Source organism: Trachypithecus francoisi, unplaced genomic scaffold (genome assembly GCF_009764315.1).
Source record: "Trachypithecus francoisi isolate TF-2019V2 unplaced genomic scaffold, Tfra_2.0 Lachesis_group4, whole genome shotgun sequence".
NCBI classification, from domain to species: Eukaryota; Metazoa; Chordata; class Mammalia; order Primates; family Cercopithecidae; genus Trachypithecus; species Trachypithecus francoisi.
Window position 1 is genome coordinate 144604891 of NW_022681469.1, and position 22517 is coordinate 144627407.

Consider the following 22517-nt stretch of genomic DNA (forward strand, 5'->3'; position numbering starts at 1 on the left):
TTATACCATATCTCATCCAGTTTTCCCAGAACACTTCTCATAGGTAATGCTTTATTTGAAACATAGGCCATAGGTAAGTTAAGTGTAAATGTGTAATTTAACCAGAAGTTTATTTCATTTTTCTAAGTAAGTGAAATTGTATTGCATCTTCTAAATTATTCTATTTAAACACATGATGTCTTGCTGTCTCCATCTCTGTGTGTTTGCATGCCATTGTACATGTTCTTAGGAAAAGTGTGGGAGCTTGATGCAATATATACCTTAAGTTTCTATGTACATATAGTTTACCAAATAATACCATAAGTTTACTTAGCATATTAGAATCCATGCACATTATTTTTATTTTATCTTCACCACAACCCTGTGAGATAGACCAAAATCATGTTTTTCAGCCTCCTTTTTCCACTTGAGGAAGGAGTCTTAGTAAGGGGACCAGTCTTGTGTTCCCATAGATCTTACAACTAATTGGTCAAGCCACAAAGCCAGAACTATGTCCTGGGTCAACTAACTCCTAGTCACTGTGTGTTAGTATTTGAGATGTGTTGACTTGTTTTAATCATTTTAGTGTTTTATAATATTTGCATACTTTTACATTTTAAATGGTTAACTGGACAAATTTGTTTAAAATCAATGCATAAAAATATCTTGATGGGGTTCATGAAGTGATAACTTTTCATCGTGGAGATCCTCAGCTGTCACAGACAATGAGGGGCCCTGGGCACAGAGGCTGACGTGAGGGATGAAATTCTCAGCAGTCTGGACTCACACTTTGGGGCTTTTAGGCAAATCAGACAACCTCTTAAGAACTATCACTGAGTTCAGGCAAGGCAAGCTTGAATTAACATGGAGCCCTTGGTGGGCATGTGAATATATCTCACTTCACTACCATCCAGTTCTGACTCTTTACTCGATGCCCCTGTACATGCCAAGACTGATTTTTTATTCTCCCTTCTCCCCATGTGGTTTCTTCTGCATAGAGAGTTCCTATTGATCAGTCTGATCCATGGTATTTTAGAATTGCGATCCCTACTGTTTCATTATTCCTTTTTCTCCCCCATGTTGAAAAAAATAAATGTCCCGAGATGCAAGATCAGGGACACTGGAGCACTGACATTTAGTTCAGTGTAGGAAGTAAAGGCAGATGTAATTCTTAAGAAGCACACCTGTTATTATGAACCATCCTCAACAAATTGTAGTGGATCTTGTTCTCTCATAGATACAGCAGTTAAATTTTTTAGTAAAAGTAACCAAGAGTTATTTGGATGTATTTTAGCACGCACTGAGCAGAAAGTATGACGTTTTTTCATTGGGTAAGTCCTGATTCTTTATGATCCTTCCTGGGTTCCAGGGCGCTGTACATCTAAAGGCATCTCAGAGCATCCTGCAGTGCTCCAGCGTGATCACAGGGAAAAGCTATAGGCGGAAAAGAGTCAATAAAGTTTAGTTTCTCAACATCCCTCCCCCACCCCATAATAATGACAGCTGGTTAATCATGAGACACATGCACACCCCACACGCTCTGTACATGTTTACTCTTTGGGATAGCATGTCAGGCCAGGAGGCTCCATGGTCATTTATGTGAAGGTACTTCAGTAGGTCTTCAAGAAGGCAAGTGGCCTGAGTCCCTGCCTCCCCAAATTGCAAGGTCCCCACTTTATGTAGGAGACCTGTTGTGTATATTACAGTTCTGTGTAAGATTATTTTGTTATTCTTACCCCGACCCCTCCGCTGCCAAAAAAAAAAAAAAAAAAATGATTCCTCTGACAACCTTCCTAAAGTCCTGGAAGTTTGAGCATCATTGCTCTAGGAAGTCATCTTATACAAAAATAAGAGTTGTCAGGTGGTTCATATACCTCCTGCATTCTCCTATTTGGAGTTTTTCCCCATTTATGAAAGAACTGAAAACAGTAAGATATTTAGCAATTGTTACTTTAAAATTTTTCTATTTATAGGCCGGGTGCAGTGGCTCATGCCTGTAATCCCAGCACTTTGGGAGGCAAAGGCAGGCGGATCATGAGGTCAAGAGATCGAGACCATCCTAACACGGTGAAACCCCGTCTCTACTAAAAAAAAAAAAAAAAATACAAAAAATTAGCCAGGCATGGTGGCGGGTATCTGTGGTCCCAGCTACTTGGGAGTCTGAGGCAGGAGAATGGCTTGAACCCGGGAGGCGCAGCTTGCAGTGAGCCAAGATCACGCCACTGCACTCCAGCCTGGGTGACAGAGTGAGAATCCATCTAAAAAAAAAAAAAAAATTCTATTTATAGCAATGAAAATAGTACTGACTTAATGCACATTTCCAAGACTTTAGCATAATATGAGCACTTTCAATCAATGTCTCTCTGGCCTTTTGTTTTTCCTTGGGAAATTCTTATAATCTTGCTCCATCTTTAACTATTAATTTTGTATTGGCTATCCAAATATACCCAATCATTCTCTTCCTGAAAATGTGCCAATTGTGGTAATTACAGCTAAGCTGGAATATTAAATTGTAATGTCTGTTTTCCAGAGAATGAAATAGTATTCCCCAGAGCATAGGCTTGGTGCCTGTGCAGGTTCTATTTTAAATATTCCAGGAAGGGTTGTTTTATATACCGGGGATGATTTTACTGGTCTTGCCAGTCATCTGAAATGCTGGTGTTACTCTTGTGTAAGGTTTATTCAACAAACAAGGACATTTCACACAATACCTAGTCATGTTTTTCAGACCTTTTAATGTTTGGTTCATCATTTGCACACACTCTCAAAAATCTAGGTTTGTCTGTGTGTTCATATCACCTTGCCTGTTGCCAGCTCAGTCAGCAGGCACACACTCCCAGGCTGTTGCTGTTTCGTTAGACTTCTTCAGGACCTTTATCTAAAATAGTCTTCCACACGTAGCTATACTGCATTAGTTCACATCATCTGTTTCTTGCATGTGGGTTGTGTCTCAACTCAAGTCTAAGTTAGATCTGGAAGGGCGGACACTATAGGAGTTGCAGCTTCAGTGGAGAAAAGAGTCTTTCCTTCTAGTTGTGGCTTCCCGAGGAAGGTTGGATTCCTCAGAGTAGGAGTGATTCCCCATTGCTAGAGCCTCTGGTCAAATTAAATTCTAATCGAGTCAAAATAAATACAGATATTCTGTAAAACCCAATTTCATTTTGTAAATCCTACTTTGTATAGTATAAGCAATTTTTGTATTTGTATGGATTATATTTTATTTTCCTATTTCAAAGAAAAGAATTTGTGTTAGCAGACTCCCTTTGCTTGCAGAGAGGGGATCATTTTCCCAGTAGGCATGGGGTTCCCTTCCATTCCCTGTCCATTCTTCTTCTCCCCACCAAGTTAAGTCAAACTAAGCAGCTGGTAAGATATTCCCTGGCTCTTGCAAAGAAAGTGAGCAGATGGCAGGATACCTGGTGTGGTATCCTCAAACACAAATTGACAGGAGGGTGTGGTGTGGCAAGCTTATTGTGGGGGTAAATTGGAACAAGCTTCCAGGGGGATAAGTTGACAAAAGATAGGAAGAACCTTAAAAATATAGATGCCTTTTACTCAGTGATAAAACATCTAGATATTTATACTGTGGTGATTATCAGGAATATGTGCAAAGATTGGCTGTTAGGATGTTCATTACAGAGTTGTTTAATAATAAAAAAATGGACAGAAAACAATATGAACTCGAAAATAGGAAAAGAACTTAAATAAATCCTAGTGTGCCCATTATAAATGAAATTATGAAATATGTCCCTGAGTATGGAAATATGTACATGAGAATGTCTAAAAGCTAGTTCATTTTGAAAAACAAAAGGATGTCACCTCATATTATTTATAGTATATAAGATGATTTTAAGAGTGGCAGTGTCTGGGATTATAGGTGATTGTGTTTCTTCCCTTTTGCACATCTGTGTTCTCTCATTTGTCTTGTGTGGGGAGAAGTGATTTTTCATATAAAAAGAAAAAGGTATATGCATCCCAGCAGAGAAGCGCTGGCTCTACCCAATACCTGCCTCCTCATGCCACTCTCTCAAGCCAAGCCAGGGGGAAGCCCAGGCACCTTGACCATGACCGCCCGAGACTCACACTTCTTCTTTCTCTTCAGGGAAGGAAAGCCCCCCAGTAAGCGATACTCCAGATGAGGGCGATGAGCCCATGCCGATCCCCGAGGACCTCTCCACCACCTCGGGAGGACAGCAAAGCTCCAAGAGTGACAGAGTTGTGGGTAAGTGGGTCACCAGCGGCCTCTGTGCCTGTGAAACCTTTGTCTCTTTGTATTTTTCCAAGACAGGGATGAAGGGATACGAGTCATTTTATCCATTGTATTCCCTCAACTGGCATATAAGAAATATGGCACAGAGATTGGCTGGATGGGGGTCCTCTGGTGTGTGGGAGGATGGACACTCACAGGCCAGCATGGCCATGAGAGCCACACACCCCGCAAAATGTCCAAGTTGAGGAGCAGTCCTGCCCAGGGAGGCGTCTCTGTCACTGTCCTCTGTCCTCACTGCACTTGCAGGAATATCAAATGTAATGGATTGTAGATCGTGAAAATGACACACTTACGTGTTTTGGCAACAGTGCTCTTCAGTGTTTGGGGTTAGAAGAAGCCACTTCTGGCCATTTTATGTTATCCCTCTAATCTCTAGTTCTTAAAATTCAGATTTAACTAAAAATAGAAAGTTTCATAAATGGTAATTTTTAAATGTTATTAAAAAAATCTAAGCACATATTTACATACCTTTTCCATAAAAAAGTGCATATGGAACCATCTGCAATCCACTGGTCAACTTACACATGTGACAGTTTGTGTTTGGAAAACTTCACCCACCCTCTTTATTTCAAGAAACCAATGACTGAGAGAAGTTCAGTGAATTAACCAAGGTCAAATGACACAGTCGGAATTGAACTGAATTTCTGACTCAAAGACTAGTTCTCGCTCCATTATACCATGTTCTCATGAGCTATTGAGTCAACGGTTCCCTGGAGTACCTGTTTTCTTCTTTAAAAAGAGAAAGAGCTGTGATACTGAAAGCCACCTATTGGCATAAAAGAATATCATGAAGGACATACAGGTAAAATGAGGTAGACTGGATCAATGTGGGTCAGCTGCATAAGCCCCCATAGCCAAGGAGGGAACATGTATGTAAAATTCTCAGGCTTATGAGAATCGCCTCAACTGTCTGTCTATAGGACATCCTAATGCAATAATGGAAAATGTGATAACTGAGAATTGAATTTTATCTACATGTATAGAAAACATATTTTGTATGCTTTTTATGTGTCTTAGAAACCAAGTGGACTAGGTATAATGGTTCTTTTTTTTTTTTAACTCGGCAGCACAGTTAATGGCATAAACAGATAAAAATGGTGGCTAAAGTCATTTGGTGTAGATGAATCCAGAAAACAAGTATATTTGTGAATTATTTTACGCTATTGGAAAACGGCTACTATATGTTTGAAAGTAGAGGGGAAGAGAAATGAACTTGTGGATTATCTGCTCTGTTCTACCAAAGAAAGATACATATATCATTTCAGGCTTTTCCAAAGTTGGGACGCAAATGATCATGTTTCATTTTAATTTATGTATTTATTTCTGAGATTGTCTTCTATGTATTGCAAGTGATACTGGTTTTACCATACACTGTGCCACTACAAGGGTTCCTTTCAAAACACATTTATGTAAATTAAAAAACCAGTTTAAATAAAAACATTAAATCAGTAGTAACACATAGATACGATAAAAGTTTGCAAAAGTGGCGCAGCAATAGTCACTGGGTGGTGATGTTCCCTGATTTTTTTTAGTCCCTGAAGCACCCAGTGCCAAGGGTAGTATTCTTCCTGATTAACACAGGAGCAAACAGATGCTCACACCCTGCCCAAGAACACAGAGAGGCTCAGGGACTAAACCAGAAGAAATGATCTATTAACCATGTAAATGAATGGAGAGCCTGGATGTCAGAGTGAGGAGGCCGGCTTGGGTCACTGTGGAGAGAGAGATGGGCTCTCCCTGGAATCCCTGCAGCTGCCCTTAAAGGCTGTGAGCCATCGTGGCTGGGGCACCTTTAGAGAACTGAAAGTCAGGCCGATTCCTGGAGCGTGAAGAATAGCACACATGCCTTCAAAACAGTGTCAGTATTCTGTCTCTTATGGATGTCATATTGTTGGTGGGTTTTCCTGGGTGGGAGACCACCCAGCATGTGGTTGGCATTACTGATGGGTTCCCAGAGCTGTGTCTCTTGGTTCAAAGTTCTGCCCTCGGTCCCAGCTGCCCCCAGCACAGGTGTCACCTTGGAGTCAGGGGTGGGTTTGTCCTTGCCCATGGGTCCTGGCCCTGCCCTTTGTCATGTTTGACATGATTTTCAGTCTACTTTTCCTTCAGGATGAAGTTTAGAAAATATGATTTCAGAATTGTGAAATTTAAAAACCCTAGAAAACGTCTTTGCTCAGCTTGTAAATAGCAGTTGATTCAGCCCTGTGGACAGGCAGGGACAGCGTGTGACGTGGGCACTGAGATGATTTGGGAGATGAATGCTTCTCAGTGGGGCTAGAGGCCACAGGAGTGATGGTTTACTGTAAAGAAAGCAAAAAAGATGCAAAAGCCCACATGACAAACCGGGCACCACACAAAGGAGAGGCTTGAGAAGAGGAAGTGAGGGAAGGAGAGGATCCCACAAGACCGAAGTGCCCAAGAAGACATGGAGGGAAGACAGGGCTCTTCACATAGCTGAGTTTAGAGACCACCCTCGATGGTTCTGGAAGGAAACCAGCCGGCTTTCATATGTGGTGACAGGCTGTTCATTAATTTGTAGTGTATAGCATTAAATAAATGAAGTATGGAGAGAACATTAGGAAACAATATAAAAAGGTGGGGGAATTCGTGGATAAAGGAAATAAACTGGGTGCCATATTTCATCACATTATTCCATGGGAATAAGTCATCAGTGCAAAGGACTGTAAAGAGCACACAGCAGGAAATGAGAAGACAGCCCTCCCCGGGACAGAAGTAGTGGGGCCGGCAGGAGGAAATGGAGTTGCTGAAATGCAGGGTGAGAAGCAGGGGCGGAGAGTGCCTTGTGGGTAAGGCACACCTCAGAAGGGACAGGTCCAAGCCCCCTCCTCCCTGGCCTGGAGCTTCTGGCAAGGCTTTTTCTCTCTGAGCCTCAGTTTCCTCTTTTGAAGGTGGCAGTAGCAACTGAACCTGCATCACAGAATGGCCTTGAGGGTTAGATGGAACATATATAGACATACTTTGTTGAAGACAGAGTAGCAAAGACACAAAGTAAAAAGGACCAATAAAGGAAATTCAACTTGTGCAAAATAGAAATTTCAAAGATTTACAAGAAGGGTAAAGGAAGTTATCGTAGCTTCAGTTGCGAAAAGGGAGAGAACAGATGACCAGCACCAAGGACAGAAGAGGTATTTCTTACTTAAAAAAGAAAAGTGGTCCAAAGAATAAACAAACTGAAAACAGCCAGAAGAGAAGAGAGGAATTTGTTAGAATAGGGCAAGACTAAAGGACAGAGTAAGGGTGCTGGCCGCCACCTGACTGAAGTCCAAGTCGAGCTGTCACTGTTGAAATTTCAAGAAGAAAAGGTGAGAGGCTAAAAGATGCAAAAAAAAAAAAAAAAGTGGGAAATTATTTGCTAATAATAGATTACACAGGTGTCTGCTTTAGAAAGTGACAAGGAACACTTTTGGAAAGCTATGAGCTGCTATGACCACTGGCATCCTTCAGTGTTAGGCAAATCTATTCTCAACAACGATAACAAACCATATTAATAAACAAATTGCTGGGAATGGTAGAAATCAGTCCCCTATGATGAGGATTCGAGGTTATACTGATTGGTGAGTCACTCCCAGTATAAATAAGTAATGGTTTCACACCTCATTGCTTCATTCAGTGTGGAAGGAACATTCTAGGTTTGTGTGTAAGTTTGGGGAGAAGGAGACAGAGCCAGAGGGCAGAGCAGCCCTGCAGCCCTCAGTTGGCCTCCATTTTCTTCCAGGTCTGAAGAAAATGGAACAAAGGATTTAAAGTGCTGCTTGAAGAATTTAAGTTAGACTTAAAGGAGAGATGTGGTCTTTACTCTCCTTTTGGTAAGGAGAGGTTTAGTCATCAGAATGGTCTATGTAATGAGACTCTAGCTTCTGAAGTGGTCTTTTTAAAAACTAGAGAACTCTCACCTCTCTGAAGTGGTTGTGTATGAAACTGTTTAAAGCTGAGGATGCACTCAGTGACCTCTTCAGGCAACCCCAGATTTACTCAGTCAGCCATGCCACACATGCTAGAGACGTAAAAAAATGAATTAAGACTTCTTCTGAAAACTCTTGAGCAGGGACTCTTAAAAGTTTTTCATTTAGGAATTGTGTCAGGGTTGGGGTCTGGAGAGCAGATAAGTGTTTTGTGTGAGAAAAGTAAAAGTTTAGTTATTTTCTTCCCTTATTCAGTAATACTTGCATTTTTTTCCTCCTTCTTTATACATACATATTTGCCAGTTACTCACTTCTCTCTTGTACACATTTCCGTGTCCTAAATTAACCAAGGGTCCTCAGCTGCTAGGATTCTATTGACAAGCACACAGGTCTGGAGGTGTGAGTAAGGGCATTCCTCCCCCATGAATTCAGGAAGCAGGGGAGGCGTTTGGGTGGGCGGAACAGCGGAGCAAAAGACCAGAGGACAGAGAAGAAAGATTCCAGGCCAGAAAACGGGATGGCCACCCCTGAGAAAGCAGACAGGCAAATTTAGGGCTTAGAGTAGAATTGAAGAAAAAACCCAGGGCAGAGGCACAGGAATGCTGTAGGACTGAATTGGGACCATGATTGATGTAAGCGACTGGAGATGGGTTAGTTGAATCCGTGGAAGGCTGAAGGATTGAGGCCCATATGGGCCTGGAACAAGGCTTACTAAATGACTTGCTACCTGGCTTGATAATCGGGACAACCTCAGGCAGTAGTTATTCAGGCGGGAGGACCCATGAGTTTGAATATAGGGAGATAAGGTATGTTTCTATATGCCCTGGTACATTCCAGAATGTGCTTCTTTGGCTCTGTGCACTGGAGCAGCCAACTCCAGGAGTTGTGAGGAGATTGCCATGGTTTCATGAGTGGTTTATTTCCGCTTGCATCTCACAGTGTGGTGCTCAGAGGCATAGGATCTAGGCTCCCTGGCAGCACGGAGACATAGAAACTGAATCAGCACAACTTAGGTCCTTCACGTTGAATAGTTTGAACAGGATTTGATTTATCCTAGCATAATTGAAAAAAAAAAAAATTGAAAAAAAAATCTAGGTATTTTCCCTCTGGACTTCAGAACAAATGATTAAGTGTGTAAAAGCATAAATATTCTTTTTTATTCATTCAATTGAAGTAAAAATTTCTTTACGTAGCCATAAGTTCTAGGACTGCAGTGGGAATTGTAAGAGGATTACCATATTTTTAACCGGCTATTCTGGTGCCAAATCTCCCCTTCATTTTAGAGTTTCAGGCAGAAGACCAGCACGGTACTGGGGAGGTAGACAAATGGTGGTAACCGTCCTGTACAGCCTGGGAGGGAAGGAGTGGTGCTGGGGACAGCTTTCACCATGGAAAGAAAGCAGCCGCTCTGGTCTAATTGGAGATTGGGCAGCAGGCTTTTGAGCACGGATGCGGAGCCTGCTTATCTAATCAGCAGCTAGAGGAAGTTGTTTTTATCTGCGAAATGCATCTCTTCTGAACCGATAAACCCCATTTTAGCTGGGGAGAAATATTATCTAGCAGCATCTGAGCATTAGCTGCAGCTGAGCTCAAGCATGTTCAAATGTGAGAGAAGTCTCAAGCTGAGAACTGTTTGCCGAACTTCAAGTGACTGGAGTATTGGTTTCAAGTTTTCTTTTTTTTTCTTCTTTGAGGAATAACTGAAAGCATATTATTTGGATTCTTATTCACCTTGCTTTTTTAGTTCCTTGCCCCCCTTCATAATTGAATTATTGTTCAGTGGTCCATGGAGCAAATTTTGAAAATTCTGTGTTATTCGTCTTGCAATTTCCTACCACTAGCTTGGAATGCCTCATGAAGACAGCAGGTATTGTCAGCACCAACATGTCCAAACCCAGATGATCCCAGTTGGAAAGCCTCCCCTTTTCCAAATGTCCCAAACATGAGATATAGCATTACAAAATGACCTACCCACCTCTAAGCTTTTCCATGTTTGATAAGAGAGGCCATGATGTAACAGGTTCATTGCTTCGCATTTCAAAGTCAGTTTTAATTTACAGTCTTCCAGATTGCCTTTTGGGTAGGATTTTTATGTCTGCTAATTTGTCAAGTAGTTCAAAATGTTTAGGGATCATGACAGAACTTCATGACAGTTTTGATTTTAGATTAAAGTAAGTGGCTTTTGTGCTATATCAGATACCAGCTTGTACTAGGTTTTGGAATAGACCAGTGAGATCAGGCAGCAGAAGTTTAATAACTTTCCTTGGAAAACTGAAATTGATGTGTGTGTGTTTGTGTATATGTGCATGTGGTATATGTGTTGTGTGTATGCAGGTGTCTGTATATATGTGGGGGGTATATGTGGTGTGTGATGTATATATATGTATGTTTGTGTGTGGCATGTGTATGTTTGCATCTGTGTACATGTAGTATGTTTAGGTATGTAGTCGTGTGTGGTATGTGTGACACATGTTTGTGTGCATGTATGTGTGTGGTGTGTGTACATGTATGTGGAATGTATATGTATGTGCTGTGTATATGTATATGGGGTGTGTATGTGTGTGGTGTGTATATGAATGGGATGTGTAGTGTATGTGTGTGCTGTGTATATGTGTATGGGATGTGTAGTGTGTCTATGTGTGTGAGATGTGCAGTATGTGTGTGTAGTCTGTATATGTGTATGGGATGTGTAGTGTGTCTATGTGTGTGAGATGTGTAGTATGTGTGTGTGGTCTGTATATGTGTATGGGATGTGTAGTGTGTCTATGTGTGTGAGATGTGTAGTATGTGTGTGTGGTCTGTATATGTGTATGGGATGTGTAGTGTGTCTATGTGTGTGAGATGTGTAGTATGTGTGTGCGGTCTGTATATGTGTATGGGATGTGTAGTGTGTTTATGTGTGTGAGATGTGTAGTATGTGTGTGCGGTCTGTATATGTGTATGGGATGTGTAGTGTGTCTATGTGTGTGAGATGTGTAGTATGTGTGTGTGGTCTGTATATGTGTATGGGATGTGTGGTGTGTGGTGTGTATATGTTTATGGGATGTGTGGTGTGTAGTGCGTATATGTGTATGGGATGTGTGGTGTGTAGTGTGTATATGTGTATGGGATGTGTGGTGTGTAGTGTGTATATGTGTATGGGATGTGTAGTGTGTCTGTGTGTGAGATGTGCAGTATGTGTGTGTGGTCTGTATATGTGTATGGGATGTGTAGTGTGTCTATGTGTGTGAGATGTGCAGTATGTGTGTGTGGTCTGTATATGTGTATGGGATGTGTGGTGTGTAGTGTGTATATGTGTATGGGATGTGTGGTGTGTAGTGTGTATATGTGTATGGGATGTGTGGTGTGTAGTGTGTATATGTGTATGGGATGTGTGGTGTGTAGTGTGTATATGTGTATGGGGTATGTGGTATGTATGTATCGTGTGTGCATGTGATGTGTATAGGTGTGTGGGATGCATAGTGTGTGGTATGTATGTGTGTATGAGACATGTGTTGTGTATATGGGGGGTGTATGTGTATGGGATGTGTAATGTGTGGTGTGTGTGTGTATCAGATGTGCAGTGTATCGTGCATATATGTGTATGGGATATATGGTGTGTATGTGTGGTGTTTGTGCGTGTAATGTGTGTATGTGCGCAAGATGTGTGGGCTGTGGTGTATATGTGTGTACTGGATGTGTGGTGTGTATGTGTGGGGTGTGTGGTGTGCATGTGTGCATGGGATGTGTGGTGTGTATGGGATATATGGTAGGTGGTGTGTATAAGTTTATGGGATGTGTGGCGCGTATGTGTGGTGTGTATGTGTATAGGATATACGGTGTGTATGGGATGTGTGGTGTGTATGTGTGTGAGATGCGTGGTGTGTATGTGTGTATGGGATATGTGGTGTGTGGTATGTATGTGTGTTGTATGTGTATGGGATGTGTGGTGTATGTGTGTATGGGATGTGTGAAGTGTGGTGTGTATGTGTGTATGGGATGTGTGGTGTGTGGTGTGTTTGTGTGTATGGGATGTGTGGTATGTATGTGTGTATGGGATGTGTGGCGTGTGGTGTGTATGTGTGTATGGGATATGTGGTGTGTGGTGTGTTTGTGTGTATGGGATGTGTGGTGTGTATGTGTGTATGGGATGTGTGGTGTGTATGTGTGAATGGGATGTGTGATGTGTGGTGTGTATGTGTGTATGGGATGTGTGGTGTGTAGTGTGTATGTGTGTATGGGATGTGTGAAGTGTGGTGTGTATGTGTGTATGGGATGTGTGGTGTGTGGTGTGTATGTGTGTATGGGATGTGTGGTATGTATGTGTGTACGGGATGTGTGGCGTGTGGTGTGTATGTGTGTATGGGATATGTGGTGTGTGGTGTGTTTGTGTGTATGGGATGTGTGGTGTGTATGTGTGTATGGGATGTGTGGTGTGTATGTGTGTATGGGATGTGTGATGTGTGGTGTGTATGTGTGTATGGGATGTGTGGTGTGTATGTGTGTATGGGATGTGTGGTGTGTATGTGTGGGATGTGTGGTGTGTGGTGTGTATGTGTGTATGGGATGTGTGGTGTGTGTGTGTGGGATGTGTGGTGTGTGGTGTGTATGTGTGTATGGGATGTGTGGTGTGTGGTGCTTATGTGTGTGTGGGATGTGTGGTGTGTGGTGCGTATATGTGTATGGGATGTGTGGTGTGTGGTGTGTATATGTTTATGGGATGTGTGGTGTGTATGTGTGTATGGGATGTGTGGTGTGTGGTGTGTATATGTTTATGGGATGTGTGGTGTGTGTGTGTGTATGGGATGTGTGGTGTGTCTGCGGTGTATGCGTGCACATGCATGTGGCAGCTGAGCCACTGGGGTGTTTGCTGTGCCTGGGAGCAGGCCATGTGGATAAGTAGGCCTGACTCTGTTGATTCCTAGCTGTTAGGCCCTGGCAGGTGGCTCTGCTGTTACTGCATTGTGAGGTGAGGGCGCCCCCCGACCTGATCCTGGCTGTCATGTCTGCAAAGCCTGACCCAGGGGGACACAGCATAGACGGCTGTCCAGGGCAGCTGCACTGACATCATCATCGTCTGCATTTTGGCATGCTCTGTGTCAGACATTCCTGTTAGGCAGGTGGCTTTAGGGAAAGCACTGACACACTGACCCCGACCAAAAGCTTATAATTCCTCAGTGATAAAACACAGGGTGCAGCCTGTGGCCAGTCTGGTGAAACTGGATCCTGGAGAAGACTCAGTTGGCAAATGCCATGTGTTTCCCACAGCTGGAAGCACTGGGGGAGGAGGAGCCCTCTCTGGCCCTGGCATGGGCAATAGGGGGTGCAGCGGGAGGGGACGAGTCATTTTGCCACAGGCACGCTGACCTGGGAATAGCCCTTCAGGTGACCTGTCAGATAGCTCACCCTTGGGACAGGCAGCAGCCAGAAGCCAGGAGGCCTTTGGTGCAGGAGGGGAAGAAGGGCAGGGAGGGGTGTCTCAGCAGCCCCATGGTGTTCACCTCTTTGAGGCAGCTCCATCCGTTGGTGCTGTGTCCACCTCGGTGACTGGGGCCACGGCGATTCTGTTGAACGCAATGGGAACTGTACCCAGAGTAGGGGTTAGCGTGAGACCTAGGGATGGTGTCTAGCCACGAAACTGTCCGGAAGATAGGGATGTAAGCCACAGGGCAAATTCCATCTGTGGGACACGATCAGCTCAGGAGGGACAGCCAATGAAACGGCAGGACCACAGGGGCCCTGGGGAGTAAATACCTTTAATTGTCTAAGAGAGGAGCAGAGAAGGAGACAGAGAGTAAGTTGTGTGATCCGAGTAAAATTTGTAGAAAGAAACATGGCAGGGAAGCCCAGGACAGCGATTTTAGCAAAGGCGAGAGGAGTTGCTGGGCGCAGGATAGTGCCCAAGAAAGAGGTGTCTGGGGGTTGGCGGTGGGTTTCCCACAAACAACTGAGTAGGGTTGGGGCAGAAACCAACCATGTAAGAGGGACCCGGAGCGGCACAGGAGAGGAGGCGGCAGCTGTGGGCTGGCAGGCGTTAGGAACCAAGGGAAGAAGACAAGGAGCTGGTTGGGGTTGGGGGTCGCAGGACTAGGGGATGGTATTTACAGGATAGTCTTTTTAGGAGAATGTTTCAATATGATTGAAGGCCAGTAAGTGGGAGCTAGCAGAGAAGAAAGGATTAAAATCTAACCAGCAGCCCCAGGGTAGGCCGGCATGGGTCACCAGCTGGGCCTGGGCCTGGACTATCCCCTAGGTTTTCTCTTGGCGCTCTCCTCCCTTCCCTCAGGGCTCTGTGCAGAGGTCCCCACACAGAGAGGTCTTCCTGGACACATGCCCTAAGATAGCGTTCTCAGCACTGTTGCTCCTTGCCCTGCCTTATAACAGCAGCATCACCACTCATAGATGAAGGACTCAGCTCTGATTTGCTCCCTACGCGATCCCCAGTACCTGGGCATCCCTCGGCCTACAGTAGGTTGGTGTCCGATACATGGGTATTGAATGAATGAATGGAATGTGTCACTGCTTTCTCAAAGATGAGGGCAAATGGAGCATGTAGGACAGTAGAGAGAACTTTCAAAGTGAGAGGAGGGAATTCGAGGCTGCATCTGATGTTCATCATCTTATTTTAGGTCACTGTTTCTCAGTGGCACAATGATATTTGGGGTAGGGGGCACTTCTTTGGGTGAGACTGTCCCTCCCATTGCAGGATATTTAACCACCCACATCACAAGTGGTACCATGGTGATTGTGACACCCAAAATGTCTCCACATTTCTCAGGTGAGGACCCTGCTGGAAAAGCCACCAGTTAGCCCGGACACATTCATTCTCACTTCCTTCAGTACTTCCCACTCATAAGAGCTTTGAAAATTCAGAGGGACAATCTGGCAGATTTGTTAAGGTTTTTTAATATAGACAGTAATGTTCCAGAATCTGACATGTGAATTAAAAAAAAAAAATCTATTAGAGAAATTGGACCAGAAAAAGTTGAAAAATGCCAAACCTTGCATTTTCAACCCTGCTTGCAGTGGTGACTATGTGTCTTCAAAGGTGCAGAGTAACTGTGGAAAGTTGCTTATTTTTATGAACAAAAACCAAGGTTAATCTTCATTTTATTTTGATCCCTTAAATTCAAGATCACATTGAACCTAATTGTTTCAGTACACAGAACCAACTTCTAGAAAATAAAGAGATTCTTAGATTAAAACTGCTGTCAGAGGAGATAGATAACATTTTCTGTTGCCGGGTTTTCGGTCCCAGTTTTATTTTCTGCTTTGTTCCATCTGTGTTGAAAGAATAGTTAGCTCTGTGTATAAAACAACCAACTGACATTTCGTTAACTTTCCTTCTACATGGGGTTTCAGAAAGAAATGGGAAAAAAAAGAGGGCAGGGGGTTGAGCTGTGGTTGCCAGTTGCCACCTGTCCCCCTATCTGGTTAGAGCATTTTCTGATTTGGGAAGTGTAAATATAACCCAGAAAAAACAGCTTCCCCTCCTTTTATGCAAAAGTAGAAAGGCTTAAACAGAGTACCGCCTTGACATTGCCCCGAAAAGTTTCCACAGAACCCGTTAAACTAAATGAAAGCCCTTGCTCCGGGGGAGTGTGCCACGCCAGGAAGCTGCCCTACCAAGCCCTCTCTTGCTGGCAAGGCAGGGCTGGGCCTGGGCTACTGTCTCCCACCAGATAAGCCCAGCTTTCTTCAAGGCCCTAACAGGAACCTACATTTCACCAATTACCGCAGACATGCTCACAATTTTAAACTCTTTGCCTGTTAGGATCAGTGAGATAACAGAAACTTATAGGGAACTCAGAAAGCGTGCTCCGGTGAGCAGTGAGCTATCGAGAATCAGCCAACTGCTTATATGCAGAAAATCTGTTGGTAAACTTTTGGTCGCTTGAAGTCTACCATGGTTGGGAGTATTTACACCACAGAAATCGGTGAATGCTGCAAATCAAGGCTTTTTCTTTTTGAGAGCCGGTTTATCTGTGCACAACTGGCTTAAATACACTTTTATTGTCCTGACAGCTGAAATTTGACAGTGAAATTTGAAAGGAGGAATTCTTTTGGGGTAGGGGTGTGTGTGTGTGTGTGTGTGTGTGTGTGTTGTGGAGGAGGAGCTAGGAAAGGGTGAATCTATTGGGGAGGACTATGGGGTACATATAATTTATCCAACAAAAGAGTTGGTTCCAAATGACTCTTTGCTGTTGACGTCACAAACTGGAAATGTTGGAGCAACTAGACTCTCCATATTCTAAACAAACACATCTTTAGCATTTAGTTTGGTTGCTGGGGGAGTATGATTAGAAAAGGATTCGGCCGGGCGTGGTGGTTTACACCGTAATCCCAGCACTTTGGGAAGCCAAGGCAGACAGATCATGAGGTCAGGAGTTTCAGACCAGCCTGGCCAATGTGGTGAAACCCCATCTCTACTAAAATACAAAAAAAAAAAAAAAAAAACAAGAAAAAAAACAGCCGGGTGTGGTGGTGTGTGCTTGTAGTCCCAGCTACTCGGGAGGCTGAGGCAGAACAATTGCTTGAATTTGGGAGGCGGGGGTTGCAGTGAGCCAAGATTGTGCCACTGCACTCCAGCCTGGGTGACAGAGTGAGACTCTGTCTCAAAAAAAAAAAAAAAAGAAAGAAAGAAAGAAAAGGATTCTGTGTCTTATTTATGGGATATTATTATTGCTATTGCCGTTATTTGGGGCTGAATGATTTTTACTTGGGGCTGAATGATTTTTAAATGTAAAGCAAGATGTCTAAATTACAGTAATATGTTACTAAATTACCATGATTTTTCCAGAAAGATATTACCCCATGCAATATTCTTTAATTCCTGTGATTAACTTGGTCTTCTGCAGAGAAATTTCTGTTGACTTCCTTAGATTAAGTGCAGCCCCAAGATGGGTTTGCAGGTCCAGGAAGTGGCCTGTGCAGTTCTCCCTGTGCCTGCAGGGGTGGCTTCTTGAGGATACTTTCTCAGTAAGGGCTTAGCAATATGCGCATGTCTAAGGAGTCTATCAGAAAACTACCTCTACTGTGGAAGGGCTGGAGATTGTATTTTTGTGCTTTGAAGCACCTGACACTTGCTGTAACTCCATTAACTGAAGAGCCGTTTGGTGCCCTAGTTTCAGGAGTGAGTTCAGCTGCGGGGATCTCAGAGCGACAGGTCTAGGGTGTGTCTTCGCAAGGCCTGCTGCCAGGAGAGTACTTCCCCCACAGGGGATGTGGCTGCAGGCTGTCGATTTCCACTGAAATCACCAGGCGATGATTCCGGTGAAGCCCTGAGCATCCGGTGTCACTCCTCACTAGGTTGGGTGTGATCGATGGAAGGCCTCCAGCATGGCCCCTTGCTGCATGGCAGAGCCCAGTGGCAGATGTGGCTGTTCTCTTTTTCAGAGTGAAGGACTGTTACCCGAGAAGTGAAATCCTGCTGAAATGAGAAAAGGGCTATTATTATATTTCTACAGGCAACTATATGATCATTTTTATTATGATTCTTGGAACCTGGCAGAATTTTGACTGCTTTTGCAATATCTCTGTGCTCTCCAGTTGAACTTGGTGGCAATAAAATTAAGAATCTGCCAGTGCCCCCCAAGCATTTCTACTCTGTCCATAATGTTTAATGACAATTAACTATTACCAGGTGTAGTTATCCTTACTTAATCTTAGTGTTGCAGTGTAAGTAATCCTTAGTGAAATTATTGTTCTGTAGAGAATGCTGTGATCTGAGTGAAGTGACTTTCATCCTGAGATGATAATGGAGTTGTTTTTGTCATTGTAAAGGCTGTATTTACTTGCAGTTTTAAAGCATTATTGCTACTCATATATGGTCTCAACACTGATTTTTATATTTGACTTTGTAGCTGTAAGTGTAAAAATTTCTGTTAAAGATTTATATGTGTTAGTTAATTTTTCCCATTTCAATAACCATGCTTTATTATTGATGGAGGCTCCTAAAAATATAATCTTAAAGTCTGCTTGCCCTGTGCCTGCACATGTATTTTAAATGGTGGGTATAGAGTCTTTTTGTTTGTTTGTTTGTTTGTTTGTTTTTGAGGTGGAGTTTCACTCTGCAGCCCAGGCTGGAGTGCAGTGGTGCGATCTTGGCTCACTGCAGCCTCCTCCTCCTGGGTTTAAGTGATTCTCCTGTCCCAGCCTCCCAAGCAGCTGGGATTACAGGTGCCTGCCAACATGCCCAGCTGATTTTTTGCATTTTTAATAGAGATGGGGTTTCACCATGTTGACCAGGCTGGTCTTGAACTCCTGACTTCAGGTGATCCACCTGCCTCAGCCTCCCAAAGTGCTGGAATTACAGGCGTGAGCCACCGTGCCCGGCCAGTATGGAGTCTTTCTAATCAGGACATAGACAGACAGTCCCAGCCCAGCTTTATGCCTTATGAGATGCAACAACCTTAAACAGTCATTGTTTGAAGGGCAGAGGTTTCACAGATGGATGATAACTAGCATCTGTGGAACATTATTTGTGAAATATAGGAATCAGAAATTCCAGCATAGCACTGTCCAAGGGGAACATAATTTGACCTGCATATTTACTTATCCATTTTTAGTAGCCACATTAAAAAAGAAAAATGACACAGGTGAAATTAATTTGAATATTTTCTTAATTCAGTATACTTAAATACTATTTAAGTATGTACTCAATATAAGCAATTGTTAATGAAATATTTTACTCTTTTTGAACTATGTCTTTGAAACCCCGCGTGTGTTTTTTTTTTTTATCCTCACCACACATTTCAATTTGGGTTGGTCACATTTCAAGTGCTCAGGAGTCACATGGGGCTAGGGGTTACCTATTGGACAGGCAGGCAGAACTTGAAAGCTCCAGAGAACTGTGTGTCATTATACTGTGGAAAAAATAAAAATACAAATAAAAACCTTTTTAGATTAACCCTTGTTGAATGTTAGCCAAAGACTAGTCATTTATCAACTCTCTAAAAGGAGTTTTTAAATCAATTTGCTTTTCAAAACATTTTCTCAGTGTTCAATCACAAATGTATGTGAATATCTGCTTTTTAAGTCTTTCATTTTTTGCCCACATTTTACTTAAAGAAAATCTAGGTTCAGTTCAATTTTAACATCAATTGAGTTTATTTTATGTAGCTGTGTTTTAAGTATAGGTCTTGTACTTGTAGACATTTTGGTTAAGTACAAAGTAACGAGAATACAGCAACATGTAAACATGTCAAACAAATCAGTTTTTCAAAGCTAAGTAGCTGAATTAAATGTTTTTTGTCTTCATGCCTTCATTGTATTCCCATATACTCTATGGTAACTTTTTTAAGTTGGGAAGTTCTCTTTAAATTTTTGAAATGAGGTAGCTGCTTTATAGACATGAGGCAGGTTCTCCGAGAGCGCCCTTGACAGGCTGTAAGTAAACTAAGCTGCAAAGGCAGACACCATCACACCTATGGAATTGTTTTGCAAAAATTGTGGAGAGTAATGCCTCTTGATACCTCCTAAGAGATGCTTTTGCAACCTGATGAAGCAACCAAGGAGAGGTGGTGAAGGAAAGGCTTTTTTTTTTTTTTTTTTCCAAGAGAGAAAGAGAGGCAGCAAGCTGCCTGCCTGCAGCCTGAGAAAGCAGTTCCACCTTGGCACCCATGTCCTCACAGCCCAAGCGGGGCCACCCTGGCATGTGAATCTGCCCCGCAGTGTGCAGCCCAGACCCCAGCCTTCCTGTGTAAGGGACACCTCCTGCTGTTAACCGCTGCTCTTCCTGCAGTTCAGGAGACAGTGTGTGCTCCTGTGGCGGCTGCATTTCCTGAGTACACAATGATCCAAAAAGGCACAGATTCGTCATGGAAGCTTTGATTGGGCCGTTACTGTCTTTTGACCTTTCTGGTTTGCTTACCCTTTTGTTTCTTTCCTCCTTTTTCCTTCCTTCCTGTCTTTCTTCTTCCTTCCTTCCTTCCTTTTTCTTTTTCATTTTCCTCCTTTTTCTTTCTCCTTTCCTTCCTTCTTTCCTTTCTTTCCCTCCCTCCCTCCCTTCTTTTCTTCCTTCCTTCCTTTCCTTCCTCTCCACCCTTCCTCCCTTCCCCTCCCCTCCCCTCCCTCCCTTCACTTCCCCTCCCCTCCCTCCCTTCCTTCCTCCTTTTCTTTCTTTCCCTTTCCTCCATCCCTCCTTCCTTCCTCTCTTCTTTTCTCCCTCCCTTTCTTCCTTTCAACATTTGATCATGAGTATGATTTCAAGATTCTGTTTCTTAGGTCCAAAGACTAGTGACCAAATTGTTTTTCCCAGGAGGAAACTTTTCTATGAGACATAGGTAAAAGGCTGCCAGTGTGCACCATCAGGCACACCATCCTGTGTGATAGGTAACCTAAAATAATGGTATAGCTGGGAGTAACTGGAAAAGACAAGACTACACAAATCTCTTGCATTTTCCTTATCATTAAATGAATTAGGGATTTCCTGGTTTGAGATCTATGGACAAGGAGAACTACTTCTTTGTACAAGAGGCTTGTTCCAGGAGAAGACACGCTGTGGTTACAATGTTGCTGTAACTAGCTATGGTCATCTCATGTCTTTGAGTGTACCTAGAGTGTAATACAGTGCAGCAGCGATGGGCTGAAGGCCTGATGCACCAGCACACGTGCCTGGAAGACCTGACGTTGAGGATCCGCTTTTCTTTCATCACTCACGTTTATTTTGCAGCTCCCTGTTTTGATTACCTTCAGAGACCCAAGCACTTGCTTTTGTGTATTTGAGTCTGGGTTTTATTTTCCTTTTAGAAATAGTCCAAAATCCTTTTAGAACCTAGACCTTTGAATAAAGTGCTGACCTAACCTGCCGAATGCTGTTTTTTTGTTCACAAATAAGGCTTAATTGTGAAGTTGTGAGAATTGCTTTCTGAGCTGACTTATAAATTTACTCACCTTTTTTTACCCCAACCCCCAAAAAACCTCCAGAAGGTGAGCCCAGCTTATTGTAAAAGATTTTGAAGCAGAAGTCCTGGGTTTAAGCTTCAGTTCTCTGCCTTGCCAGAATCGGGATGTATGGGGCAGGCCTACCTCCTCTTTCTTCATCTGCAAAATACATTGGATGAAATCATGTTTTTTCCTAAATATATGATACGTAAAGTGTATTTCAAAACTTCATTAATCTGCATGACTGGGTCAGAAAGGACGCACCTTTTGCCTTGTGTCTAGTGTGTGACTGTCCTCATGTGTAGATGCCCAGGCCACATCCGTTGATGTTCTCTGCCTTCACTTCTTTGTCCCTTCCAAAGACTCCTTCATGAAGTCATTCAGCAGTGTTTCTAAGCCAGGTTCCTTCTCTTCACATATCACCAGCCCACAGGGCAAGTCATCCACATTTCACCTCTTTATCTTTTGTGCTTTGGGAAACACATTTTACAACTTCCAAACTATTTGCCTAAGTTCATCCGAGCACATCTAGAATTATTCCACTCCTCTTAATCAGTGCTAAAGGTACAAACGTGTATACACTGTTATACTCCAGTTATTTTGTGCCTCGTGTGCAGGTAGGTTGCAAGATCCTTGCAGGCAGGTACTACATCTACTGGAATTGCTTCACGATCACGTAACACAATGCAGTGTTAAAGTAGGAATGTAGTTGACATCTTGACTTACAGAAACACTAAATTCAGTGTATTGTGATGATACCTTTTTATGAGATAGGCTTTAGAAATAGAAAATCGTCTTAATTGGAATTGAAAGTCAGGAAACAGCATTTTAAGTAAGAGATGAAAATACTTAAAAGGGAAAGGAGCAGTGCTTACACAGATGAGGGGAAAAAAATAAAATGTGTCGTCTAAAAATTTAAATCAAATGTATTAGGTTGGTGCAAAAGTAATTGTGGTTTTTGCCATTAAAAGTAATAGCAAAAACCACAATTGCTTTTGCACCAACCTAATTAAAAGTAATAGCAAAAACCACAGTTACTTTTGCATCAACCTAATAGATGGGAAAAATAAGAGGAATGAATATTTTAAGCTTTGCTATATAATTAAAATATTCTTAGAAGTCTGGAGCCTGTGAAGGTCACACCCTCTGGTCTCCTCCCAGCCCTTAGGGTACAAATAATCCAAATTGATGGCATCCAGGGATCTCAGAAATTATTAGTACATCCCACACTGAATTGCCACCTTACTAAAATATTCATGGGTATATACTATGAATTTGTTTTATCCTAGTTAGTCTTAAAAACCATAGAGAAATCTGCAGGCTTATTAACCTATTACTCAGAATCATATTGTCTCCAAAGCACAAACTGGATCAGTTAACAAGATGTTAGACTAGAGGTCATGGCAAATCAGAGGTACATAAGACCTAGTTCCCTTGTGGAGCTAAACAAACTGCAGAGACCTAAAGGGAAGCCTCGCACC

At 42.7% G+C, this 22517-nt stretch overlaps 1 protein-coding gene across 26 annotated transcripts in view; it reads left to right on the forward strand.

The window, feature by feature from the left end:
• Nucleotides 1–22517, forward strand: part of IKZF1 (IKAROS family zinc finger 1) — a 102499-nt gene that overhangs the window by 20289 nt on the left and 59693 nt on the right. For all 26 annotated transcript variants that reach the window (XM_033194268.1, XM_033194276.1, XM_033194277.1 and 23 more), the window contains exon 3: nucleotides 4082–4201. In XM_033194268.1, coding sequence (XP_033050159.1) covers nucleotides 4082–4201 — 120 coding nt within the window. The remainder of the gene's footprint in view (nucleotides 1–4081; nucleotides 4202–22517) is intronic.